The following is a 25521-nucleotide window of genomic DNA, read 5'->3' as shown; positions in this document are numbered from 1 at the left end:
ACATTTGTGCATCCAAACTTCATTCCTTGTTCTATTGTGCACTCTATCTGTCCGTCCATCCACCCGTCCATCCTTCCTGTCCTGTTGTTTGCGCAGGTTCAAATCCTGACCACTGTAGAAACACAGACGTCGTGGCATAACTTCACGGTGAACTTTTGTATTCCCAACGCACGGATGAGTTAAATTGGACTGTGGAAATTTGTAGTCCGAGACAAATTATTATTTGGCATGAAAAAAATGTGCAGGGACACCTTGATGCAGGGCCCTTTTTGAATATTTGTTCAGGCAATATCTAATCAGACGGCATACACACACGACCATCTGCACGCGCACAAACAGCTGTTTGTGCGCGTGTGCAGTAAACAGAGGTAAAAATGGACGTTGATTTTCTTTAGTTTTTTTTTTTTCTTGTTCTTTTTCTAAATGGGTCACGATAGGCTCAGATTAAGTTTGGAATCCATGTTAAATAAACATTCAGATGTTTAATCCCCCAACAGGATGCTAAATTGAAAAGGCGTGTGATTAAAACTCCAGATTTGTTCATAGCCTTAACCTCAAGGGGTAAGTGTCCTTAAATCCGCGCTCGTGCTGGCCCTTTAAATGTGAAAGTGCGGCTAAATGAGTCAACGGGCACTTAATGATGTCAGACAAAAATGAAATAATTGGTGGATTGTTTGTGTTTTAGTCTGTTTCGTCTGAGAGTTTGTCTCTCTATATATAAAACCTCTGGTTCCATCTCCCACATCCACGTTAACGTCAGACAGAAATTCAGCCTGACTTTACCTGCTGTTTATAAAACCTCCCGGCTCCAAACTGACTGATGCTGAAATTGCAGAAAGGAAGAGAACGGGGCGACCGGAAACCTGCCCTGATAATTGTTTCCCAGTTTCATCGACATGACCCGTTATTCATTTGGTTGTCATCTACTGCCTTTGCATTAACTCTTTGTAGGCAGGAACCGAGCTTACAGACAGCTGACTGCAGCGACTGAGCGAGGGAGATGGATGACTGCCTGAGTTCATGAACCCATAAAGCTCGCATGGGAGAAAATCGGCGGACCATATCTCATTACCGGCTCGGGCCTGAAATGAGATGGGTCCCTGTGTTTTTTTGCCTGTCCCTCACCGCTTCGATTGATTAGTCAGCAGCCAATCAATGTTAATTAAGGTGTAGAGAATCCTTTAATTGTGGCATATGAATCATGGTGTCAGACCCTGCCTTGACCTTCACAGGACTTAGACGGTGAACGGTCTAAATGCTGTTGGTATATTGCGGGATAATGGCGGTCTGTAAATGAGCATGGATTTGATGTTGGGCTGTACTGAATGTGCTGCAGTCTGCGGCAGTATATCTCCCATTGATCGAAGGGGAGACATGACCAGACATTGCATGTTAGTTTTACAAAAGCTTTTCAGTAAATTAGAAAATCATTGAAAACTTCATTTATTTCTGGTATTTGATTTAAAAAAAGATACTGAAATATATTAATTGATCATACGGTGATATATTTGAAGTGTTTAGAGCTATTCCCCCCCTAAAAAATAAATAGGAACAAAATAAAACCAATAAAACCTTTTATTAAGTTTGTAACACTCTCCAAAAGGGGGGAGAACCACAAAAAGTCAATGTTAAAGTCCCATATCCAAGCATATAAATGGGAAGTTTAGTGGAAGAAAGACTTATGGTTAAAAGCAAGCAACAGCGATAACTCCATCCATTCATCATATTCCCCGCATCCGAGATCAGTTCATGGCTGTAACAGGCCCAAAGGGGAGACCCAGACACCCTCCTCCTCATTCTGGGGGGATCACAAGGCCAGGCAGGATAATCCCTCCAGCAAGGTCTGGGTCTCCTCCCAGTGGGACGTATGTGGAAAACTGGCAAAGGGAAAATGCCCTGGAAGCATCCTGGTCAAATTGCTGAATCACCTCAGCTGACTCTTTTCCGTGCAGAGAAGCAGCGGGTCTCCGAGGCTAAGTCCAGCCACAGAAAGCTGCAGCCTAGAGACGATTGTGAAGCAAAACCTATAGGCTGTGGGTCCAGTCAGCGTTTGAAAAACACCACAGACATACTGTAGGTATCCAGGGAATGTTGCATTCAATGTGTTAAGCCACTAGTGAACCAAAAACCATTTCAGAAGCTTCTTACCAGGACTAAGGCCAAAATTAAGTAGACTGTTTATCACTGGTCCAAAGTCCTCTTTTCAGATAGAAGACAATCTTGCGTTTAATTTTGAAATCAAGGTCAGATAATCAGGGAGGATGAGTGGAGTGGCATTTCCAGGATGCCTGTGTTCCAGTCTGAAGTTTCTAGTATTGACACAGTTAGGTGATTTGGGGAGCCTTGTCTTCTGCTTGTGTTGGTTTTGTTGTTACATAAAGTCCAAAGTTTGATGTAGCCATCTACTGGTTCCTGATGCCTTTGGTGTACATTTACCCTCACATCCCACGGTCCACAACTAATCTTGGAAACGGCGCTCTGAAAAGCCAGGCATGGGTCTTTCATGGCTTAGCCTTACTGTGGAGTGCATCCTGCTAGACAGCTGTCAACAGTCTCCCCAGTGCTTATGAGCACTGTGACATGACGTGTTAGAGAGAGATTCTTCTGTTAGCCTGAAGCAACACCTATATTGCACTTTTTGAATTTCGATTTAAATCGAAATCGACAAAATGAATGCTCGAAATATATAAATCTGTCTGAATCTATATGCGTTTTACTCTTTATTTGTAAAATAAAGTCATTGATTTTGTTAATTACCGAGAGGCACTTCTATTTTCATTTTTTCGAACGGCTGCAGCACACCAGCAGATCAATACCTGTCAAAACGTTTAAGGTTTAATGTTGTGAGATAAGTGCCGCTGCTGTTATGCTGGGCGAGAGGCTCTGTGCATATGAAGTGGAGCTGTGATTGATGACCGCCAAAACCGAAACGGCACACGAGAACACCACGGGCACCGTAATTGTGTTCTTTAATGAAGACCCGCATTTCAAGCTGGAGATGATTGCCGAGTCGGTTGATTTTTGTCTACCCCCTTCTCTCAGAAGCAACCCCCCCACCCACCCTCAGCCACCACCCCCAAGGACAACAACCATCCATCATGTGGTAATAACGCCCCAACCTCTGTATGGTCTGGTGGGTACACTCGTGACTTTCAACTTTTCTTCCTCCACCCAAAAGATGAATTCCTCCCTGCCAGAGCCAAATGAACCTTAAAAAGAGCTAAGCGTCACAACTCCATACATTTCAGAAAACAGTACTACACTGTTCTCTGTTATTATGTTTGATCGTTGGGAAGTTAGCTAAATCCTTGTTTCTGAATGTTCAGGATCCTTTCAGACTTCTTACACCTTATGATCCACATTATCAGCAAAGTAAGTTGTTTTCTTCTGACCAGGAGGAGTTGGCGCTATGAAAAAATTGTTCTCATAATCTGGGGGGGGGGGGGGGGGGGTGCACAAGAAAATAGGGTAGCAGGGGTTTAGCTGTTTTGCTTAGTCCTTAATACACAGGATATAGTCTACAGTCCATTAAATACCTAACATTCTAGATATTTACTAGAGAACACTGGCTAGCCATTGAGTCTAGCCTGATTACTTGTCACGATGAAGCTCAGACAAAAACAAAACAAACAAAAAAATAAATAAAAAAACAGTTTGTAAAAGTCAGCAGCCCAGGAGGTTTACTGCTATACAGTTGGGACCAGAAGTTGACTTGCACTATATAAAAAAGACGCAAGCTTTTTTTTTTCTTTCTTAGACATGAAATCTGAATAAACCTTTTCCTATTTTAGGCCTGTTGGAATTACCAACATATTCCTATTTGCTAAATGCCAGAATAATGAGAGAAGGATCATTTTGTCAATGTTTTATCACTTTGGGCGACGGTGGCACAAGAGTCAGGGAGTTCATCCTGTGACTGGTGGTTTGCCGGTTCGATTACCCGCTCTGTCCTTGTGTCCTGGGGTAAGACACTTCACCCGTATTGCCTGCGGGTCAGAGGGTCCGGTGGCACCGTTGTATGGCAGCCTCACTTCTGTCAGTCCGTGGCTACTAACATAGCTCATCACTGTCAGGGTGTGAATGACTGACTTAAGGGTAAAGCGCTTTGGGGTCGTCTGACTTGATAAAGCGCTGTACAATGACAAGATATTTATTAAATCTCACCTCCTGCCAACAGCATTCTCAGTGTTTTTCAAAGTTTTGTGAAAGATTAATCAGACAGATGTACACTAGTTACAGAAAACTAATGTACATCTGTTTTCTCAACCGGTGTATGTGCAAACTTTATTATTTTTTTTCTTGATGCAGCCGATTGAAATCCCTTAAAAAGGGCTGGAATTCACCTTCAATCTTTGGCATTCGCACGGTCATGCATTGTGGCACCTCTGCGTGTTTGTTTCTGTAAGAGAGTTCACAAATTACTCCTCTACATCAGGAATTCAGTGGCGAAGCGGGGTTCGGCCTACGCAAGGTCTCCGTTCAACCCACTGCGCTTACCAAGGCCCCACACGACATCCTGAAGAGGAGGCATTGATCAAACAGTGCAAAGGTGTTTTTATACCAAAGACGGTGTCTGACAAAACGACAATGATTGGTTAGGAAAGGGCAGAGAGGGGTGGAATCAGCAGGTTAGGCTTTTAGACCCTGAGATGAACATTACCTCATCTCTGCCAGGTGAATCTTGACCCCTGCAGGTCAGACCGCCCGTCATTTCAGGTTAGTCGGTTGACGTCACAGGTCGGAGGAAGCGCTTACCAATCCGGGTCAAAGCTCTATTACACTCACCGTAGCCGGCTGCTGTTTTGTTGGCCAATGAACAAGTGTTATTTTTATTTATTCAACCTTAACACCAATCATCGCTGTTTGTGCTTTTTTAATCATGAAACCTTGTGTGATTTCTGCAGATGTAACAACAGGACCCAGTGTGCCGTGGTGGCCGGACCAGACGTGTTTCCCGACCCATGCCCGGGAACCTACAAGTATCTGGAAGTGCAATACGAATGCGTGCCCTACAGTATGTATTTCCCATTCTCACGTCGATTTCTAATGCTGTGTCGTACTAATGCCGTCTTAACAACAGTGACTCATCGGCAACTTCGTCGTTCCTCTGCCAGCGGTGCTCTAAAGGTTTGAAGATGTCTTAAGTGTGTGATGCAGAGTAAAACAGATTAGGACCCAGCGGTGGGTGTAATGTGATAATTTATGTGATTGTGTATTGCTGTAGATAAAGAAAATATGCAACTTATCAGAGCAGAGGAACGTTCACAGCGGGGGATCTGAAATAGTTTGTCTTAACGGGGAAAGGTGGCTTCTATTATTTCCTTTATCTACATTGAATTTCAACAAGCTACAAACTTGTGCTTTACCTCGTATTTATCATTGTTCTGACACAATCCCTTCCTTAAAGATTAAAAAAATAGATGTACTTTACGTTTAGCATTTCTTTTCAGCAGTTAAAGAATTTATTTTAAAGTAATGTTGCATCATATCATGTCTGCACACATTAGAAAAAACAAAAGTCTGCTTTTTTTTTTTCTGTTTTGGCACTGGAAATGTGCAAATGTTTAGACCACTGAAGGATTTCTAAACAGGCTTCCTATAGAAAGTTTATATGACTTTCTCAGGTTGCAACCAAGTGCAGTGGAAACGTTTAGGCCCGGCCAAAAGGGTGAGAATAGGGTCACAGAGTGAGCACACGAAGAGGAAATCTACATGAGGTCAGAGGAAATGGAATGGACATCGCCACATAACCCTAGGTATTGTTATGGGAAGATTTTCAGTGGCTCATCAAAGCCGCTCACGTTGCCTGCCAAGATCCCGATGTGCTGTCAGAGTTGATATGGGAGGGGGGGAAAAAAATGTTTGAAAATATCTGGTTGCGGGCTTTCAGCTATACGGTCCGCTGCAGCCGCAGGATCGCAGAGAATTGTAGTAATTCAAATTCAAATCAAAGCCATCTTCCTAACATTTTAGGTCTCTACACGGCTCCCTCAGACGTTTGACTGACAGCGGCTTTCATCTTGTGATGTAAGAGCCCTTCTCTACCAGTGATCTAAAGCCTGCAAACGCCTCTTTTATATCCGACTCCATCCTATTTGCACATTTTGTCGTCCCAGCCACCCAGCGTCCTTTTCTTTATTCAAGGTGTGAAACACTGAGGCAGCTTCAGTGGACAGATGTACTTGACCTGGACCGTGGTCTACAACAGCTCTCATCCAACAGCTCTCGTCCTACTTAGTTTTACCATAACATCCTGTCCTTCATTTCCTGCACTGGATCCTGTTGGAACTAACTTGAACTTTTGTTCCATCTGCTCAGGTTTCAAATATATAATTTCAGTGCTTTCAGTTTTGGTATCGTAGCTTTCACATTTTCCACTGATGGAGCTGCTCAGCATAGCTCCACTGTACACACTGCAAGGTGATACTTTTAAAATGCTAGTTCAATATTTGCTGATTGAGGCCACACATGCTATTAAGAGACATTCAGTTCCATGGCGTTACCACGCCATCAGAATGTTTTGGCTAATTTGCTTTGTTTTGTTTCAGTCTTTTTTTTTTTTTAAAAAAAAGCTGTGGCTTGCTGATGCAAATTTAAGCCGATACCAATTTCTTTTTTAAGAACATTCATATAAAAAATTTATAAAACATGTTTTATAAATCTTTGTAGCCTTCCTACCATCACGAGCAGTTATATATTTGGAGCAGAGGTGCCCGTGAAGACGCACAATCAGCGTGAGGGGGGGAGGCAGAAGTTTCTTTAAAGTAGAGTTTTACTATTATTACTAATATTATAGTATTATAAAAAAAAGACAAATGGCTGTCGAGGTGACATTTTTAAGTAGCTTTAGAGCTTATATTAGCAAAGTCAATGGTTAGCTCGGCTAGTATGATTAGCGCAGTTAGCATACCTAAAACTGCAGTCTCCTTAAAGAATATAGATTCCTACCTCAATTCTTAGTTTTTCAAAAGATTGCCAACATTTTCAAATCTAACATATTCCATGACAGAGGTTGAAAGCTCAAAAAAGTATTTGCTGACATGTTGTTTCTTGTGAATGAATGACATGTCGACAGTTTAGAAAAAAATTGTTATGCCTTTTCTTTGCAAATATCATTATGCTTCTCTGCACTTCTGTCGACTTTAATTTTAAACATTTCACTTATATTGAAATTAGCTAACTTTGTTTTATTCCTTCACTCAGTCCAAACATCCGCACTAAAGGGTTGTGTTGTTGCAATGGGATAGTCCTTACAAATGTTGGATTCACTGATTAGGAATAAATATGTTTCCTCTAGTCAGGCTGTATATTGTAGTGTTACATCTAAGATGGCAATCTGCTCATTTTTCTGTCCATAAAAGACCTGAACACATCTGTTCAAAAGTATTCAATTGCTCCAAATTTCTTACCCTTAGAACACGTCTGATCAGTAGCAATTAATGAATCTTTTAAATCGTTTTCAAGATTTCTACAAACTTTCAGATTTTTCCATTTTTTTCCAACAATTGTACTTGATTACTGCAGTACATTGCCCAGTCTGTTCTCAAAATTGATTAATTGGACGGACAACAAAGTATCTGCAGCTGATTAAGAATTTTTTAAAATAGTTTCTTTGAGAAGAGGAAACATGTGTTATTAGAACATTGAATAAACCCTTGGATTAAAGAATCTTGTCCTTCCATAACTCAAAGATCAGAGTTAAGTGGTTTCAAAATTGAAGCTTTTTGACAATTCATAGTGTTGTAAAGAAAATCTGTAAAAAAAAGAAAAAGAAAAAAAAGACATTTAGCAAGCTTGAGATCTTGAAAAGCTACCACTTTAAATGACAAGAAAAAGTAAAAAATAAATAAATAAATAAATAAATCAAGCTCGAGAATTTTTCGTAGTGCTTTATCTTTGTCATGTTCTCCATATTCTGTTGCCATTTGATGTTGTGGACACGGTCTCACCTGGTGGCTCCAGTAAGAGAAATTGTTGGTTCAACATGGAGCCTTGGCTTACAGCCAATTTTTATCCCAGATATTAAGTGTAATTGAGCTCTATTCCAATGGGATTTTGGTTGGTCCACGTTACTATTGATGCCTAAATTACTTCGGTCTGATCACGCATAAAGTCTTCAGTCCCAAAGCATCTTGTGCCAATTATCCAAAAAAAATTTCTGCTCAAACCTTTCTAAAGTAATATTTAAGTATATAATTAGACTTCATGACTCCATTTAAAGAAAAGGCTTCCAGCCAGTGGAGACTTATTTTTTTCCACTTTTGAAACGAGAACAATAGCCGCCCTTTTGGGCAAATCAATTTCTTTGTAACCATTGCACACACGGTCTTACTTTATTATGTTTTTCATCTGAAAATATACTCCAAATTTATAAAAAGAATTTTCAAGAAAGAAATACAACTCAAAAACCAAAGGTCCAACATTGTAATTACTGTAATTTTCTTTCCCTACAATTAGACATTTGGTAAAGCAAGGCAGGTTTATTTGTATAGCACTTTCAGTAACAAGAAAAGTGCTGTACATGAACATAACATATAAAAAATAAAACATACAGAGGAAAGAACATTGCAGTGGAATAGCAGCAGCAGGTCAAGATAACTTGGACTACTAAGCTTAATTTAATTATTAAACAGCTGTTTGAACTGAACATGAACATTTAAAGGCAACTCTAAACAAGTAGGTTTTTAAACCTCCATTTAAAGGAAGTAGTACTAGTAGATGGTTGGAAATTCTCTTTTTTGCTAAAACAAAAATGAAGTTGGTAAAGGTAAACATTTTTCCATATGCAATTTTCTTTGTTCCAATTCAGAATAGGAACTGTGCAGGAAACCCTTTTCATTGACAGGCTCTTAGTCTCGATCCTAATACTTTTGTTTCTGACATGTCTCCCTCCACTTCATTTAAACTCTGTTCTTTATCTGCACCCTCCCTGCCCCTCCACACCCTCCTGCCATCTCTTTACTTCTCCATTCTTTGTTCATTCACTCTGTGGTATCTTCTTCTCTTCCTTTTGACCAACTTTTAAGACTGTATTCCAATTAGGGAGCCTTTTTTTAGGGATAAATTACCACTCTCCTCTCTCCACCAATATCTTCATAAAGCACCGTGATTGCAGACTCAGACGTGCCGCTAATAACGGCAGAGGGGGCAGTGTGCTAAATCGATAGACACAAACCGTAGATACAATATTGATTTCATTAATTTGCGATTTGATCCGCTCCATCAGTTGTAATGGAGGGGAAAAAAAGTTATAACAATTACCGCTAAGAGCGGCGGTGTCTGTGTGTGGCAGTGTCACAAGCCGAGGGAATCCATCATACCTCCATTTGAGCTGCTGCCTGAATAATTGTTTGATCTGAGATCTAAATCTCCTGCGAGGAAGTAGAATCATGGTGAACAATCGACGAGGTGAAATGGTAGTAATAGGTGGGGAGACAGTGAGAAATGGCAAAGTGCATTTCAAGTAATAAGTACGTGCTATGTGCAATTTACTAGAGAGAAATGTGTTTGTTTTCCACACAAGATAGAATTGGGTGACTGTCAAGGTATAGTCATTACACTAAATGGGTCTGGCACCACTTTGTACACTTCCATTCAGGGGTATTCATATACTCATTTATTTATTTGAACTGTTTCTGTTAAAATGAAACAATGTGCAAGTTGAAGCTTATTGTGGATTTCCTATAAAACCCATCAAATGGTCAGGATTATGCATACAGACCTATAAATACGCATACAACCCTACCAATGTTTTGTTAAATGGTAATTAGCAAGTTACACCTTGACCCCAAGCTTTCTGAAGCCATTAGCAAAAACCAGCGTAATTATGGTAGGATTATTATTCCTATTTTCAGAATTGGTACAGTTTATGGGAACTGGTTGGTTTCTTGGGATATCTCTTAAACAAAGTCTACAACTTTGGTCGGGTTGAGGTCAGGGCAATAACGTGTTTTGGAACTTTGTGCTGCTGAAATGCCTGGTTGTGTTCAAGGTTCAACCACTTTACCAAAACTGCTTCCCTGAGACAAGATCATTGCTTCATGTGTTCTTGGACAACCAAGGAAACATCAAGGTTCATGCCATGAATTGAAAACTCCTGGAACACCGCAGTCAGTGTCCGATATGATCCAGATTTTACCTATCCACACACTAAGGCTGCTGATGAATGAAGGATTGCTCTTAAATCAACACTTTCAAGCTCAAAAGAAGTTGATGGCTGTCCAAATGAACAATCCAAATGCCGTCTGGATTAAGGTTTTAGGGTAAGACGAGCCAAAGGTTGAATTGTTTGACCAGAATTACAAGACATATGTTTGAGACATCGAGATAAGGCTTTCAAGCCTAAGGACAAGGTACCAACTTCTTAAGTGGATGGTTTCACAGCATCATGCTGCAAGACTTATCTAAAAGCAATTCAAACCCACCTACAATCAATAGTTGGATGGTGACAGCTTAGAAAGCGTTTGGTGCTTCATTAAGACTGTGATCCCCAACTGGTTTTGGAATGGATCATCAGGCTAACATTAGGCCCCTAATAAAGGCTTTTTGTCCTGCAAATCTACCCACTGTTCTTAAAAGCTGGGTCCCTACCAGAAATCCAATCAATTTATGAGCTCTTCCATTTCTCCTGCGTAATTTGAGAATAATTTTCTCTCTTTCAGAGTTCATGTAATACAGTGTTAACCTAGAGAAACAATATTTCAAATGCATCATTAAAACGGTAAAACGAATGGCATTCCTGGCTCATCAGAGTGAAGATAAGCTTCTGAGTGAAAGTGTGCATGCTCCTTCATGCTCTTTACAAATCAGTTAGACCACCTTCCTGCAGAACCGAACCTTTACGATGACTCACAAACATGACTCCGCTCCACAGGCTGGGATCTCGTCTTCACCCCCGCCCTCTCACCTTGACTTTCAGCGGTCCAGCGGAGAGATACCAGCCTATTCTCTCAGTGGCTTATTAAAAACCTTCCTCCCTCTCTTGTTCCAGCCTTCTCTTAGTGTAACTTTCTCTCGAGCGGCTCCTCCCTAAGGTCGAGCTGATAAGAGGTCAGGACAACTGTGTCTTCCTCCTACACGGCCCCCGCGTTCTTCCTCAGCAGTAATGAAGCTCTCAGATTCCCTCTGTGGCCCCTCAGACTCTCCAACCTGTCACACAAGATCGGGCATCCGGACCTGTGCTGCCATGCTCTACTGTTCCTGTAGCTTTTTTTAATTTATTTTTGAGATGTTCAACGCTTGTGGATATCGCTAACCTGGAACTTCTTCCTCTGCTAATTAGCTGTACACACACTGTGTGGATTCCCTGGCAAATTACCAGATATTTGTCCAAGCAGGCATTCAAAACAACAAAAGCAGATGAGGCATAATTAAATGACCTTTCAGATAACTGCTTTTTTTTTTTTTTTTTGCTTTCTGTGCTTTACAGAAACACTTGGATGTGTACGACAGGGAAGTGCAGGAAAAGTGGAAACAGAGAGGCAAAGAAAGAAGAGAGTAAACGAATAAAGGCGTGAGCGGGGGGGGGGTTAGCTGCTGCTGGCAGTCTGGTGCTATACATAAGCCACCAGTTCCCCCCACTGTTCCTAGCTAATAAGGACAATATAAAATCCCGTCTCTCTCGCAGTGGGACGCAGCTCAGCCCCGTCAGCCACGCCGCACAATTTGGAAGCTAAGCCAGGATATATAATCAGGCAATCAATTCTCAGATCTGCGCAAAGCTGCACAGGCTCATGCTTCATGGAAAGTTGTTGTGCAATTTGTCGTGTTTTCCCTTTTTATTTCTAGCTTGACTAATTGTGTTTTACTCCGTTTTGCTGATGATAAAGAAAGTTCAGGGGCTGCTGTTGGAATGCTGGTGCAGATTGTTTAGGCAGCTTTTACCCAGCACCCGCATGCCCCACCCTTACAGTAAAGTTTGGCCTTATGTTGGGTGATTACAGGGTTGGTGCTGCACTGGTCACCCCTCAAGTATAAGCCACCTGGGGAAAATGGACTCAACTTGATGGTATATAATTGGACTCTATCTCTCAGCATGGTTTAATTGTGTCATTTGCATATTTACCACAAAGAAACTTGTCTTTGGAGGCTATTGGCACTTAGCATGGTGCCCGTATCTATGAAATGAATGGCTCAGTGGTGCCTGTTTTACAAATATACTGCAAGCAGGCCATTTAGCTCGCCTTCGATAATCTCAGTGAATATTTGTGAAGTAGAAATTCAGAAGATTTTTTTCCCAAAATAAATCAGTCGGCCCTAGAAAGCCGTTGCTTCGTAGGACCACCTTTCACAGCCGCATGTCTTTAGGAGTATTTCCCCACCAGCTTTGCACATTGGTAAACCACACTTTCCCCCCCGTTTTTCTTAAGAAATTACCTCAACCTTAAACTCAGTCAGATTGCTTTACTGAACATACATTTTAAAAATAGTTTTCCCTAATTCTAAGTTGGATTAAAATGGCATAATTAGCATAATGCCGCCACCACACTGGGCCAATGTGAGGATGTGCGTTCAGGGTGAAGTGCGGTGCTAGGTTTCCTTCTTACATAGTGTTTGGCACTTAGGCGACAAAGTGTAAGTTCCTGCACCTGTTTGCTGTGCCACCTGCATGGGTTGTAAGAAACTGCAAATGGTGATGGCTTTATTGTTGCAGCTATTTAATAATATCCATATCCGTGGTTTATTGGACAGAATTGTGGCCATATTCCCCTTCATGAGATGTGAATCTTTGCGGCTCCTCCGGACCGAGGATTCAACAGCACTCCCTAACCCGTTATTAACCCTCTCGCCAAGTTCATACCTCCCTTGGCTGTTGTGGTCCTTGGTCTTTATTATGCTATTTGTTCACAAATACTTCCTAACCAACTGCTGAGGCCTTTACAGATCTGGTAATAAATTGCAGTTGAAATCTATTTACTAAATAAAGGTGAGCTCAGAAGGCAATTAGTGCCACTGAATTTTGATAAGGGATAAAAAAAAAGCATGTCATGATTTTCTTCCACCTCAGTGTTATGTCGCTTTGCGATGGCGTATCACAGAAAGTACATGAAGTGTGTGGGTGTGAATCTGAGAAAATGTCAAAAAGTTTGAGGCATACGAATACTAAAGCAAGGCAACTGTAAAAATGACAAAGCAGGCAACTGTCACAAGTACCGCCTTATTAGAGAAAACACAGAAACCAAAATGTGGGAAACCGTTGAGGCCTAAAGCATGTGCTTAGTTTTCTTCACTACTTCAAGATGTTTTTGCATAAATCACACCACGCTGTTGTTGAGACACTGATCTTGGGTTTAGCCAAAGGTAAATCCAAGATCAGCAATTCAACATAATCAGCATTCTACCTTCCCTAGCGCACGATCAGTCCTCTCAGCCTTGGATAATCTCCCAGCTACTTATAAGCTCCTTGAAGAGCAGATCACCCTTGTTTGATGTAATCAGTAAATCTACTAAGCAGGTTGTGTGGAAGTTCACTGTTTTTGTTTTTTCCCTTTGCCCTTGAGCTCTCCAAAGTGCGTCCATTAGATCTAGTGGTGGAGTCAACACGGTGACAGCAGATGCATCAGCAAACCACACCCACCTCACTTCCAGCTGAAATGCCAGTGAGCATTATCCAGCTTGTTCAGACACCTTTTTCCCCCCCAGCTGACTGACTGGCTCAGCTTCCTCCCATGTGTGAAGGGGGCCTCTAATGCCACCTCATCACTCAGTGACAGCTGACCACGCCCCGGCCCACACAGCATCCCTTGATGACTGGAACTTCCTGTCACATATCTCACACAGTGAGATGAACAGTGGTGTCGTGACCTGAATTCGCAGCGACGATCTTATTACAGCTCAAGTTTTTAATATGTCCTTTTTGTAATGAACAAAGTTCCTTTTTAAATCAAGTCGATCCAGATAGTCATGTGTGTGTGTGTGGGGGGGGGGGACAAAAAACAGAATGCACATGGGTATTTCATGTGGATTTAAACAACTTTGAAAAAGCTAATTTCAATAAATAGAGAATAAAGAATGCAGAAAATATATTTCAGTAAAATGCATTTGAAGAGGACGTAAAACGTACCAGTAAGTCGTCCATGAACAGGATAAGAGATGGGAAATGGAAAGTCCTGGGCATAGTGAAATCCCACATCTTGATCCACTGAGATGCTAGTGTCATGATTATTGTTGTTTTGAGGACCCAAATAGCAGCGAGACAAAGGCATACGCATGGCTCATAGAAGGTTTGAAAAAAAATAAAAATAAGAAGAACTTACAGAACATTAAGAAACACAGGAAGCAGGGCAAGAGCAACGACAGAGATGGGTAGAAACCGAGAGACGTTAAGGACCCTGTGCAGACGATACGTTTTCATAAACCATTAAGAAAAATGTGTGTCCACACAAGTACACAGCACCACTGAAAAGGCTATAGTACGTATGTCGAGCCCATTAGTTGCACTCTCATACTTCTAAAGGACTCATGTAAAAAACACTGGGCATGCGCAGACAACTCGTGTGAGGTAAAAAGCACCATGGTGGGGGGGTCAGACACAAACATTTACACAGGTTCAGCGTGATCTCTATGAGGGTTAGGGGGAGGGGCGATGTCGTGTATAGTGGACTCATTAGAGATGAGGAGTCCATGAATGCTACTAGCCATACTAAGCCATGACAACCATAACGAAGATGGCAACACCGGACAGCACCTTCTTTGTTATTTGTGAGAGTGAGGTACATGCGGGTTACAGATAGAGGCGAAGCTGCAACGTCATTGTTTGAGAGAAGATGCGTCTCGCATGTACACACTGAAAAGCGATACTAGCGTATTGTAATTTATTCACTCTGGGGTGCGGTTTCAAAAATCATCGTTTACACCCAAAGCACTGCATCCATGTGGACGCACAGCCTAAATGACAAATTACCTTTACGGTTGTGAGGAGAGGCAAGTAACTGAACTTGAACTGAGGAAATGGGAGAAATGGCTGATAGAAACCACACAGGGAATCAAAGACACATAAATCAGAATAGAGTACAAAGCAGAAACAGGGCATGACCTTAAAAAAAAAAGAATAATCAAGATTAAAACCAGAAGGTGACAAATTCAGATATTGCAAAATAAAACATGATCTTACGTCTACAGAGGATACCAAAATAAGGCAAAACACAAGACCAAGGTCCCCTAGATTTTGACAGCTAACAGGGTGTATGCTCGTGAAACTCCTAGAATCCTCTCATGGCTGAAAGTGAGGATGTTTGTGTTGTCAAACACTGCTGGATGTTTACAAGACGTGTCTCGCTAAAGTAATTTTAGCCAAAGGGATCAACACTTGCTATCAGACGGTAGCAAGTGTTGATCTTCTGTTGGAAAACAATCTTTTTTTTTTTTTTTTTTTACATTTGTCTGAGTAAAACAAGTTTAATTTTATTTAAATGTCAGTATAATCGCTTTTCTTCCAAAGATATATTTAAACAAAACATATGTATGCAAACATTATGAAATGACTGATAGGTGAACATTTGTGAAAACATAATATTTAGGAAGGGGAGTATATGTTCCTGCTGCAGGCGCATGCACCTTAACGATACTTGAACAACCGAATGATTGTTTCCGCCAAAAGGGAGCAATCATCCTCATCATCTTTGTTGCTGTCATTATCATCAACTTGACTGAAGGTCTGCTTGAGAAATGGATTATAAATACCTAAAACAGCCACTAAATGTTCTACAAATTGCACAATATAATTAAATAATTCATCAACACTACCCATTCTTTTTTAGTTTTATTGCATAACCGAATGGTTGACCATCTGATCATAAACGATAAATCTCTTATGTAAAGCACCACTTGATGATTCACTTTGATGTGTTCTCCAATTACCGCCATGGATACTGTGACCTTTTTCTAGTAATAAACACAGTTGCTCTTACACACAAAGAGCAAAAAAAAAAAAAAAACTACCTTCTTTCATTGCCAGTGTCTGAGTGATACAACACAGCAATCAGTGGCCTAGTAATTCCAGAAACAGCGGTGTACAGCACGATTTCATGGCTTCATTACATTTACAAAAAAAAGCTAAATATCTTCTTATTGGCTTTTATTTGAAACAGAAAAAATATCTTTTTTGGCTTCTGCTGCTGAAATTCTCCAGCACTGAACATTACAAGTATTTAAATCTATTTAATGTTATTCTGAATTTCCCCTATGTAGGGACAAGTAAATAAATGTTCTATTGTATAGTATTTTGATAAAGTCTATGGCAAAAACATGTTGGATAAGTAAATTATTTGTTGTGTTAAATTAACACAACAAATACTTAATTCTGAGTACTAAACTCTTTTTTTGTTCGACTAGTTATAAAGTAACTCAAGTACACTGATATTAGTTGGTTTATTAGTCGGGCTATCTGCTCTGGTAGCCACTACTCATAACCTGCCATCTTGGTTTTAAAACTTTATAAGAGCGGTTTGGGATGCTGCCTCATTTCCTACACCATAGGTGTTTATTTCCATATATTTTTGCATTATATTGTGTCGTTCTTTTGAATAATTGAAAGGTTTATAGCCTTCTTTTAGCTTACTGACTAAACCTGCTCCCTACAGTGATTAAAAAACCTCCATTGCCCCAGACCATTAAAAAGGACTTGAGCAGTAGTAATGGTGTGATGGAAATGTAAGTGGTTTTGAAACCGTAACTTTTTAAAACCTTGCTGCCTTGATAGAGGAAACATATCCATGCCTTGCCAGTTATTTTTCATTCTTTAGAGTTTCAAAATCCAGTCTTTGATGTCCTGCTTCTGTCTGCCTCTCACTGACCTGCGGCTGTATTTACCAGCCAGTGATGTGAAAAGTCGGGGCTCTGATTTTAATAGATCCTTACTTCCTGATGTGAAACATGAATATATATATGTGACAGAGTGCAAACATGTGGAGACATTTTTGGGATGATTAAAAGTGAACCAACCTTATTCCATGTTTCGGTTTACTATCAACATGTGCAGGACTTTTAAAAAAGGAAGTTATTGTTATTATTGTAAAATAATTGAAATAAAATACAAAAAATATGAATAAATAGATAATGTATCTTAACTGATTCGAAGGAAACGGGATTATTAGATAAATGGTTTGACAGAGGAACAAATGGAAACATAAAACTTAATAACCAACTTAGAGAAAATTTCAAATGGATAACTAAATTGGTTAATACGTGAATAAATTGATGGATAGATGGATGGATAGATCCACACAATCATATAACTAACTGATTAAAATGTCACATATAGATGCATCTAAGGATCTGGGGTCTCATTTATAAATCTTGCGGATGTCACTTTGCACGCAAAGTCAGTGATCCATAAAGGAAAACATATCCGTATGTGCGGTAAGGACCTTACAAATAAAAAAAAGCCCATGAACCAACTTAAATCTTAAGTCAAAGTCTGCGCAACATTTTATCAAAGATTTCTATTTCCATCCCATTCTTCTCCGCGATGATCTCTAGCGTGATGTGTACCACAGATTAACATAAATTTTGACAAGATGTGAAGCAAATACACTGATTGCAGTGAACTTTTAAGGACCGTGGAGACACCCGTGCCTAATTCTGTACGGTGCATCCAACACTGCTGAAAGACCTCGAGAATGAGAATTAGGAGGGAGCACATCTTCAGGGATCACCAAGACCTCCCGGCCCATGATGATGACTTTCTTGACTGCCCATTAAGACTCTCTAGAGGATCGCATCTCACTATAACCTAGAGTGAATAGTGGCTACCTGCAGGTGCGGGGTCCTGCTCTCCAAACACCAGAGCTCAGAGAAGGTGTGCTTTAATACCTCTCACAGTCATGCGCACTCGGCCGGGAAGCGTGTCATCAACTTCCAGAACAGGAGGTGGAAGCTGGTACGCGAATGTTCAGGTGCGGCTGTGATCCATAAAGTGAAATTGCTGCTGGTTTGCGAGCGCATGGATTCATAAGTCAGACCTTTTCTAGGCATACACCATTTTTGGCTTTTGGGCATGTGCAAACCTTTAGTGCTGCTCCTATGCACTGTTTCATAAATGAGACCCCAGCTCATTACTTTCACAACAGTAGTGCAGAAGCTAGGGAGTTTGTTCTGTAACTGGCGGGTTGCCGGTTCGACCCCCTGCTGTGACCGCCTCAGTCGTTGTGTCCTTGGGCAAGATCCGCTTTGCCTATTGGAGTCCTCTAGGCTTGATCAAGCACTGTACAAGCACAGGCCATTTACCACGTTGGTCTTTACTCTCTGCCTTAAAAACATTTAAAAGGGCAGTTTTGTAGAGGTTAGGACATGATCTGTTTCCAAGAAGAATAGTATCAGGGGTTAAGAACAGGCAGGATTTCCAGTCCTCCAACAGAAAGGAAAAAAAGGTTTCCCTGTTGAGAGGCAGTACAATTGCGTAGTTAAGCACTGATTACCAATGTAGATAAATAGCTGTGATAAAGGGGGAAATCTGGACACATAAACTATTCTCCCCCACTAATAGCTAAATAAGCTGCTGTAATCTATCAGGTCTTGGTTTTCTAGCAGCTGCTCCACAATTTGCTAATAATATAAATACAGATTATACTCTTTTTCTTTTCTTTCTTTTTTTTTTACATGGAGAAAAGTGGCATACAAGCAATAGATATGTCCAGAAATAATGTGATATAGTACATTATGAGCAAAGCTTTTTATTCTTTGTGTTTTTCTCCACGACCACAAACACACTTAGGAAGTTGCTTCTGAAAGTGCCACGCGTCGAGGCTTCAGCACTAATTAGAGACTGGTCTCCTCAGGGGTTTTCTTTTAATGATCACCCTGTGAATCACAGCTGCTTTATTCTCTTGTCTTTCTTGTATCATTTTTATTACCATTTTATTTTTGCCATACTCCAAACATAGAGTAACTTGAAAGCATAGCCCCATCCCCCCCTTTGACTGTTTTAACATTGCGACCTCAGATTTTAATGCATATTATTGGGGTTTTATGTGACTGATCAACATTCAGAATCAGCTTTATTCGTCAGGTTTGTGAACACAAACGAGGAATTTGCCTTTGGGTCCCACTTTGTTCTCCATGAAGACAATTCAAACGGTGATGTCTTTTTTTCAGCAGGTACTGTGCTGTGGTTGAGGTTCACCTTCCCTTCCAGGAGGCCAGCAACTCCTAAATATTCAGCCAGAGCTATAAAGGAATGGTTTAGGTCTAGGGTGACCAACTCCATGTATCAACAGCCATTGTCCTGCTTGTGATAGATGTAAAATTATATTTGAATTACCTTCTCGGCTTTTAATCAACTTCTTAGGAGGTCTGATGAACCATTCAGGTGACTCAGACGTTTTGAACCAGTGGAACATCTAAATCATCCAGGACAGTGCCTTTTTCTAACTGGATTGGAACACTCTTGGTAAATTTCAAAGCTTGTCCAGGTGTTTAAAGTGGCCTAGTCAAAGTCTCGTCATTAAGAGTTGGTGCCATAACTTGAAAATAGGTGTAGGTGTAGCTGTAATAGCAGCGATAGATGGTTTCGCAAAGTTCTAAGTCAGGCATTAGTGGATAGCATGCCACACTTTTTAGATTTTTATTTGTAAAAGAAATTGAAAACCATGTATAATTCCCCTCCCGATCTACAGATTTTCACTACTCTGGTCACAAGATTCCAAGAAAATACCACATAACTTGAAAATGTGAAGAAGTTCAAGGTCTATGAGTAATTTTGCAATGTGCTGTGAGGCTTGTTCTCTATAGCTCCCCATCCTAGTTTCAAGGTCTTTAAAAATCAAGTCATATTTGAGATGCTCCAGTTAAGCCATGTTTTTTTTTTTTCTTTCTAGCTACTGCCATGTTCCACTAATGCATCTTTAATTTTGTTCCTCTCGGACTCCACATGTCATCTCACCTTCTCACTGGTCAGTCCCTGTGTGGTTTTACGCAGACCCCGGGTTGGTCTAGTTCCTGCAGCCGTCCTTCAAAGAAAGACGAACGCAAACATACAATCCCTCAGGATGAGGAGATGCTTGCACCCTGAAAGCAACCTGCATCGTCAAGGTTATAAGATAGCAGGGCTCTTTCCCCGTAAGGGGGGGGGGGGCAGTAAAGCAACAGATAAAGACACTATGGGAAGGAGATTGAATAAGTGTCTGACGGTAGCACAAAGAGAGCAGACAAGTGGGTTGAAAAGAAAAGAGGGCTGTTGAGAAATGGAACCTGTAATGATGGTTTGGGAGACGCGAGTGCCGACCGAGGCAAATGATAGGAGGGGGGAGAAAAAAATAAAATGAGTGGGAATACAGAGGAAGAGAAATGGCGGCCCACTGTGTCCTCCCCCATCCTTAGGCACATGCTATTCAAAGCCCTGTAATCTGTGTCATTAATTAAAAAGCTGATGGGATGGAGTTAAGAAGGAAGGGGGGAGGGAGGGGGGGGGGGTCGTCACTCTTCAGCTTATTCTTTGAGAGAGAGGGAAAAGCTGGGGTGTCTGTGAGGGGAGGGTACAGCAGAAAATATTGCCGCCGTTTTGCCATGAATCTCTATTAGAGGCTAATGATACCATTCTGATACCTCTCAACCATTAGTGTGAAATTGGGAAGCATTAATTATTCAAATGGAAATCCTTACTGCTGCCGCTGACACGACGAGGTCGGACGCTCGTTGGCGGCACCGGAAGATCTTTTTTTTTGTAGGAAGCGGCGCACACTTTATCTGAAGCGCAACTTTCCAGCGAGAACAAAGGGGTTTTGAAATTACAGGAAGAACCAGAGCCATGCTTCACCTTTGTTTTCTCGGCTAGAGTCGTGCCCAAAAATGGGTCGATGCCGCTGAAAGATATGGGTTCAAAAAGATATTAACACCTGAAGCTTCTGAGGGGAGACAGATGTCTCTCAAAAGATAATACAATTTTGTGGAAGGAGTATCAATTTTGAAACAAAAGGAATGTCTTTCTTCACATTTTAAAGTCAAAACAGCGTTTCCTAAACATATAAAGAAGTAGCCTAATCATTATAAGCGCCACACATATCAAACCCTAGTTGTAACAGCTGATCAGGTTTTGGCAGGTGTCCACTGGTATTTATCTTTGGTGGATGAGCTTCCAGTCTCTGAGGTTGGAAGGCTTCCTTGCTATCACCCTAGTCTATAGCTTTTTCCACAGATTCTCCATTAGATTCAAAGTGAGGCTCTGGGTGTGCCGCTCTAAATGAAATATGTCTGTAAAATGAAAAGGTTACTTTAAATGGTAAATGAACATGAATCATTTTTGGCTTTGCAGTCACTGGACCATCTTGCTTTCACCAGATTGGACTACCTTTTACCAGCAGAACTGCCTTAAGTGTTTGAAGCATAGATTTAGCATGTTTTAGATTACCTGCTTTGTGACATGTAGCATTATTCTGCAGGAAGTAGCAGGACTGTAGATGTATATATTCAGAAACAGTGCTTTGGTAGACTCGGATGTCATGTAGCTGAAATTGTGACCCAATGGACTAGGAGATGTTTTTTTTTTTGTTTTTCTGTTATTGTGCAAATTTGTTGAACTTGGGTGAATTTTAGTGTCAATTTCCTGTTGCCTGTTGATGGCATCAGGTGTTGCCTTCTGCTGCTGCATCCCTCTTTTCATATGTAGTTTGGACTTTGCAGATACTTCTTCAAAAGCAGCCAAAGACATATTTATTTCAAAAAGCTTTTAAGTAGCCTTGAGCTCTTATGATGGACATTTATGATCATATTGTGTTTTAGTCTCTGTGTACACTGCTGAGGCTTGGTTTGAACATAGGCAAATCCTACTTTTTTGACTTTTAGAGGCCTAAATGCGTTGAGTGGCTGTGATGCGATGAACCGATTCACCGTTTGTTAACAGGTAATTAAACAGGTGTACCTAATAAAGTGAATAGTCAATGTTCATTGGATGTGTGGTCATGAACTGACAGGGAATGCAAGCAGCTTTTGCACATGCAGTAACAGTAAGAAAAGTCACTCATGAACTAGGAAGGGGCGTCAGAATCTGTTAATACGTAGATCTTATTGCTTAAATACAGCTGCTATGATTGATTTGCATTTTCATTTCCTGCATTTATCCACTTCAAAACAAGATCGAGCTTTTCAGATCATAGAGGTCTTATGCCTCAAGTCTGCATAGCCAGAACCAGAACCAAAAGCAGCATTCAGTTCCTATGCTCCACTTATCGACTGGAGACTGTAAAAGTGCTGAAATCCTGAGTTCCTTTAAATCAAGGTTAAAACTCTATTTATTTAGAGTTGCCTTTAAATGTTAATGTTCTATTTAAACTATTGTAGTTTACTGCCACCTTATCTTGACCCGTCGCTATTATTCCCCTGCAGTGTACTTTCCGCTTTGCATTTTTCCTTTCTTATGTTCTGTTCATGTACAGCACTTTGAATTGTCATGTTACACCAGTCCTCAGCAAGATGTTGTTCATTGTTAGCTTATTCTACACTGGAATATTGTCAGATCTCCTCCTAGTGGATTTGGCTCTAAAGAAATGGTGATAGCAGCAGGTTATCCTTCCTCAAGTTAAAATGCCGCCAACATTTTCAGTCTTGAAGCAGTACCCACCTGGGTGTCCCACCATAAAAGCAACATATTCTCTTTGATTAGGAAGCAGTTTGCAATCATTTGTAAAATATCAAGCTCAAGTAACGGCTACAGATACTCGAAACCCAACCCTGACCAGTCTGAATTTACATAATGACCACTCAGTGCTCACAATATGCTGTTCTGCTAATTTCTCCATTACGCTATTAAGTGTTTTAAATTTAATTATGAATAATGATAGACCGGTGAGTGATTAACCTTGATCTCAATCTGTTATCACTACACAGATGTGTCTTCATCATTTTTAAGTATTTTTTTGCCAATTAAACTAGACTTCCATGGGATTTCTCAAATGCTGAAATGAAATATGTTCAGTGAGAGTTGATAAAGAGCTGCTTGTTACTAGAATTGTAAAAAAAATAGTTTTCGGTGACTTTATTTTTGCTCAAATGAGGAGAAACCCCTTTTTTTACTGATGCAGATACATCTCTGAAGTGGCCTTTTTAATAGAAATATGAGTGCTTTTTAAGTGTTCTTGGCATCCGAGAGGGGGCACGGGAAAAAAAAAAAAAGACAAGGAGTGTTGCGGGGGTACGGAAGAGATGAGGGGAGCTAAGTGCCTTTCAGTGACTCAGTGACAGCCGTGACCAAAATCGTATTAGGGTCACAATAGAGGTGGTGGGGTGGAGTAAAAAAAGCTTTTCAAATAAATCAATTCTGCCTTTCCACTTTCTCTTTCCTCCTCCCCTCCGCCGCTCGTCTTGCAACTCCGGTAGGAGCAAAACGTGGACACCCGAGGCCCGCGTCTCAGTTATGTCTCCGTCTGAGGAGAAACACGAGCAGACATGACATGAACAAATTACTCTGGGCGTAGCGACGGCTGACCTTACCGCAACCCACCTCGCCGTCTTCTGCTCGTTGGACGAGCTTGTGAGGCCGGACCGGGGGGGGAGTGCTGTGTTGGGGATTTCATCCACATCCTTTACTCCCTTTTCTCACACCATCTCCCCCGGTGATTGCATCGTATACCGGCTTCTCACATCCCCACCGCTAATGCCTTTTTTTTTATAGATCATTACCCCTGCTCTCCCCCTCGCCACTGTTAGCGATCGCTCAATCAGAAACGCCGGCCTCCCCTGTGGTCCTCGCTGTGTGGCGGCTGCCCCTGGGAGGCGAGGAGGCTTCGATCAGGGCGCGTTTAGGCTGTTTGCTTTGATTTGACGCATGGGGTCCACACGCATTTCCGTGTGCTTGGTGAGTCGGGGTGTAGCCCTGAGCAACTGTTAGCTGGAGTGTTTGCCGTTAATGAGGTGTCGCGTTGTATCGGTGCGGGACTTTATGATCTGACAAACAGACAACTTGTTGAGAAGTTTCCCCCTCTCCCCTCCTCGCCTGCCTCATTCTCTCCATCTCATTGGGCCGGCGCCTCGCAATAATGTATCTCTCGTCTAATAACTTTCCCGTCTTTTAAACGTCACCCTCCCTCCAGCCAACCGCTGACCTCCATACCTCACTCTGTTGCACTCTCTTGAGGAGGGGCACTCCTGTAAAGCTCTGGTTACAGAGGTTAATCCTAGCTTATTAGATGCGGGATTACTGCAGGAAGAGGGACTGAAGGTGGCATGCTGGCCGGACGCTAACCTCAACCTTTAAAGGGAGAGCTAGACAAAGTGCTATGAATGACGTAAGGGGATTGTCTTAAGTGATATACAGGGATCAGGCTCTTTGTTTGCGGCAGCCTCACCAAGGTTGTAACCATTTCTTGAGTCACATCTTTTAAACATACCTGTTCTTTACTGACTTTATCTACAGTGCCTTGCAAAAGTGTTAACACCATTCATATGAGGAACATTTTCACTAGAACTGAGACAAAAAAAAAGCTAAACAAGCACCATACACCTAAAGAGGACAGTAAGGGATGTAAAAAAGCTGACTTTTTTGAGAAAAGCAGCGAATGTTCTGATGTGAGATGACTGATCCGCAGCGGTGCCAATAGGGTTGGAAGGTGCTGTGTTTGAGTCAAAAAATATTTTGATGCCTGATAAGCAAAAAAAATAAATTGTGATAATTGGCTGTTAAAGAGAGCGATTTCCTCTTAGAGGGATTTTTTTTTGACCTGTCAGTAGCAAATACACATTTTCAGAGGGAACTTTTGAAGCTCTGTCTGCAAAGCTTGCATTTGCAAGCATTAGTTTGGAGCAGATGAAATGTGCTTTCGAAGGTTGATATTTACGCCTTGACTCACTTTGCTTCGCGTAGCAGAGGAACAACTTCCAGGTGGAAAACAAAATCTCACAGACCTACAGAAAAAAGCAAAAAAAAAAACATTCCACTGGGGTTATTTTAAAGGATAGAAGCATATTTCTAATACATAGTAACGAAATTTCAAATAATAGCAGTTAAGCAGTAATTATATATAATATATGAGTTTAATTTCATCAAATTAACAATGTTTATACTGCCCCAGAACCGATGATGGTGTTTGAAATTAGACCATGAATAATGGCAAGATTTATGTTTCAATGTGAGGTGATTTGAGTCATTGTTATGGACGGTTTAGCAGCCAAGTCGCACTAGATGGTATCAGCAGTGTTGAAAAGAAGAGCGTTTGACAGTAGGTAAGATTTGTTTTTAGGGCAATCTGTAGTAGTAACAAATTTAGGGAGAAAACATTGCTAAACTGTAAGTGTTTAATCATTGTCCTTCAAATCAAATTAGAAAAAAAAAAATAACAGTAAAATTCTGCTGACCCTGACAACATATCTAGAGTCAGGGTAATAATTACAAAGCCAAACTCAACTGGACCTGTTTGTAAACCAGAGAGATGATCCCATCTTTCTTTTAGAGAAAGATGGGACATCAAGTCTGAATGAGAACAGTTTATTTTAGGCTTAATTTTACTGTTTTTTTGTTTTTGTTTGTTTTTTTCAGGGATGGCAGTAACAGAAGGGTATTGTGTATTGTGATGTTCTTGTTTTTACCCACAGCAG

The 25521-nt window shown here is 41.0% G+C and overlaps 1 protein-coding gene across 22 annotated transcripts in view; it reads left to right on the top strand.

Moving 5' to 3' along the window:
• The window catches only part of LOC105937280 (adhesion G protein-coupled receptor L3), a 333177-nt gene that overhangs the window by 166037 nt on the left and 141619 nt on the right, over positions 1 to 25521 (top strand). For all 22 annotated transcript variants that reach the window (XM_036146482.1, XM_036146481.1, XM_036146486.1 and 19 more), the window contains one exon: positions 4905 to 5014. In XM_036146482.1, the coding sequence (XP_036002375.1) occupies positions 4905 to 5014 (110 nt within the window). The remainder of the gene's footprint in view (positions 1 to 4904; positions 5015 to 25521) is intronic.

The sequence above is a fragment of the Fundulus heteroclitus genome, chromosome 14 (genome assembly GCF_011125445.2).
Source record: "Fundulus heteroclitus isolate FHET01 chromosome 14, MU-UCD_Fhet_4.1, whole genome shotgun sequence".
Lineage (NCBI taxonomy): Eukaryota > Metazoa > Chordata > Actinopteri > Cyprinodontiformes > Fundulidae > Fundulus > Fundulus heteroclitus.
Note: the sequence above shows the minus strand (reverse complement) of the source record. Positions and strands in the feature narration are given on the sequence as shown.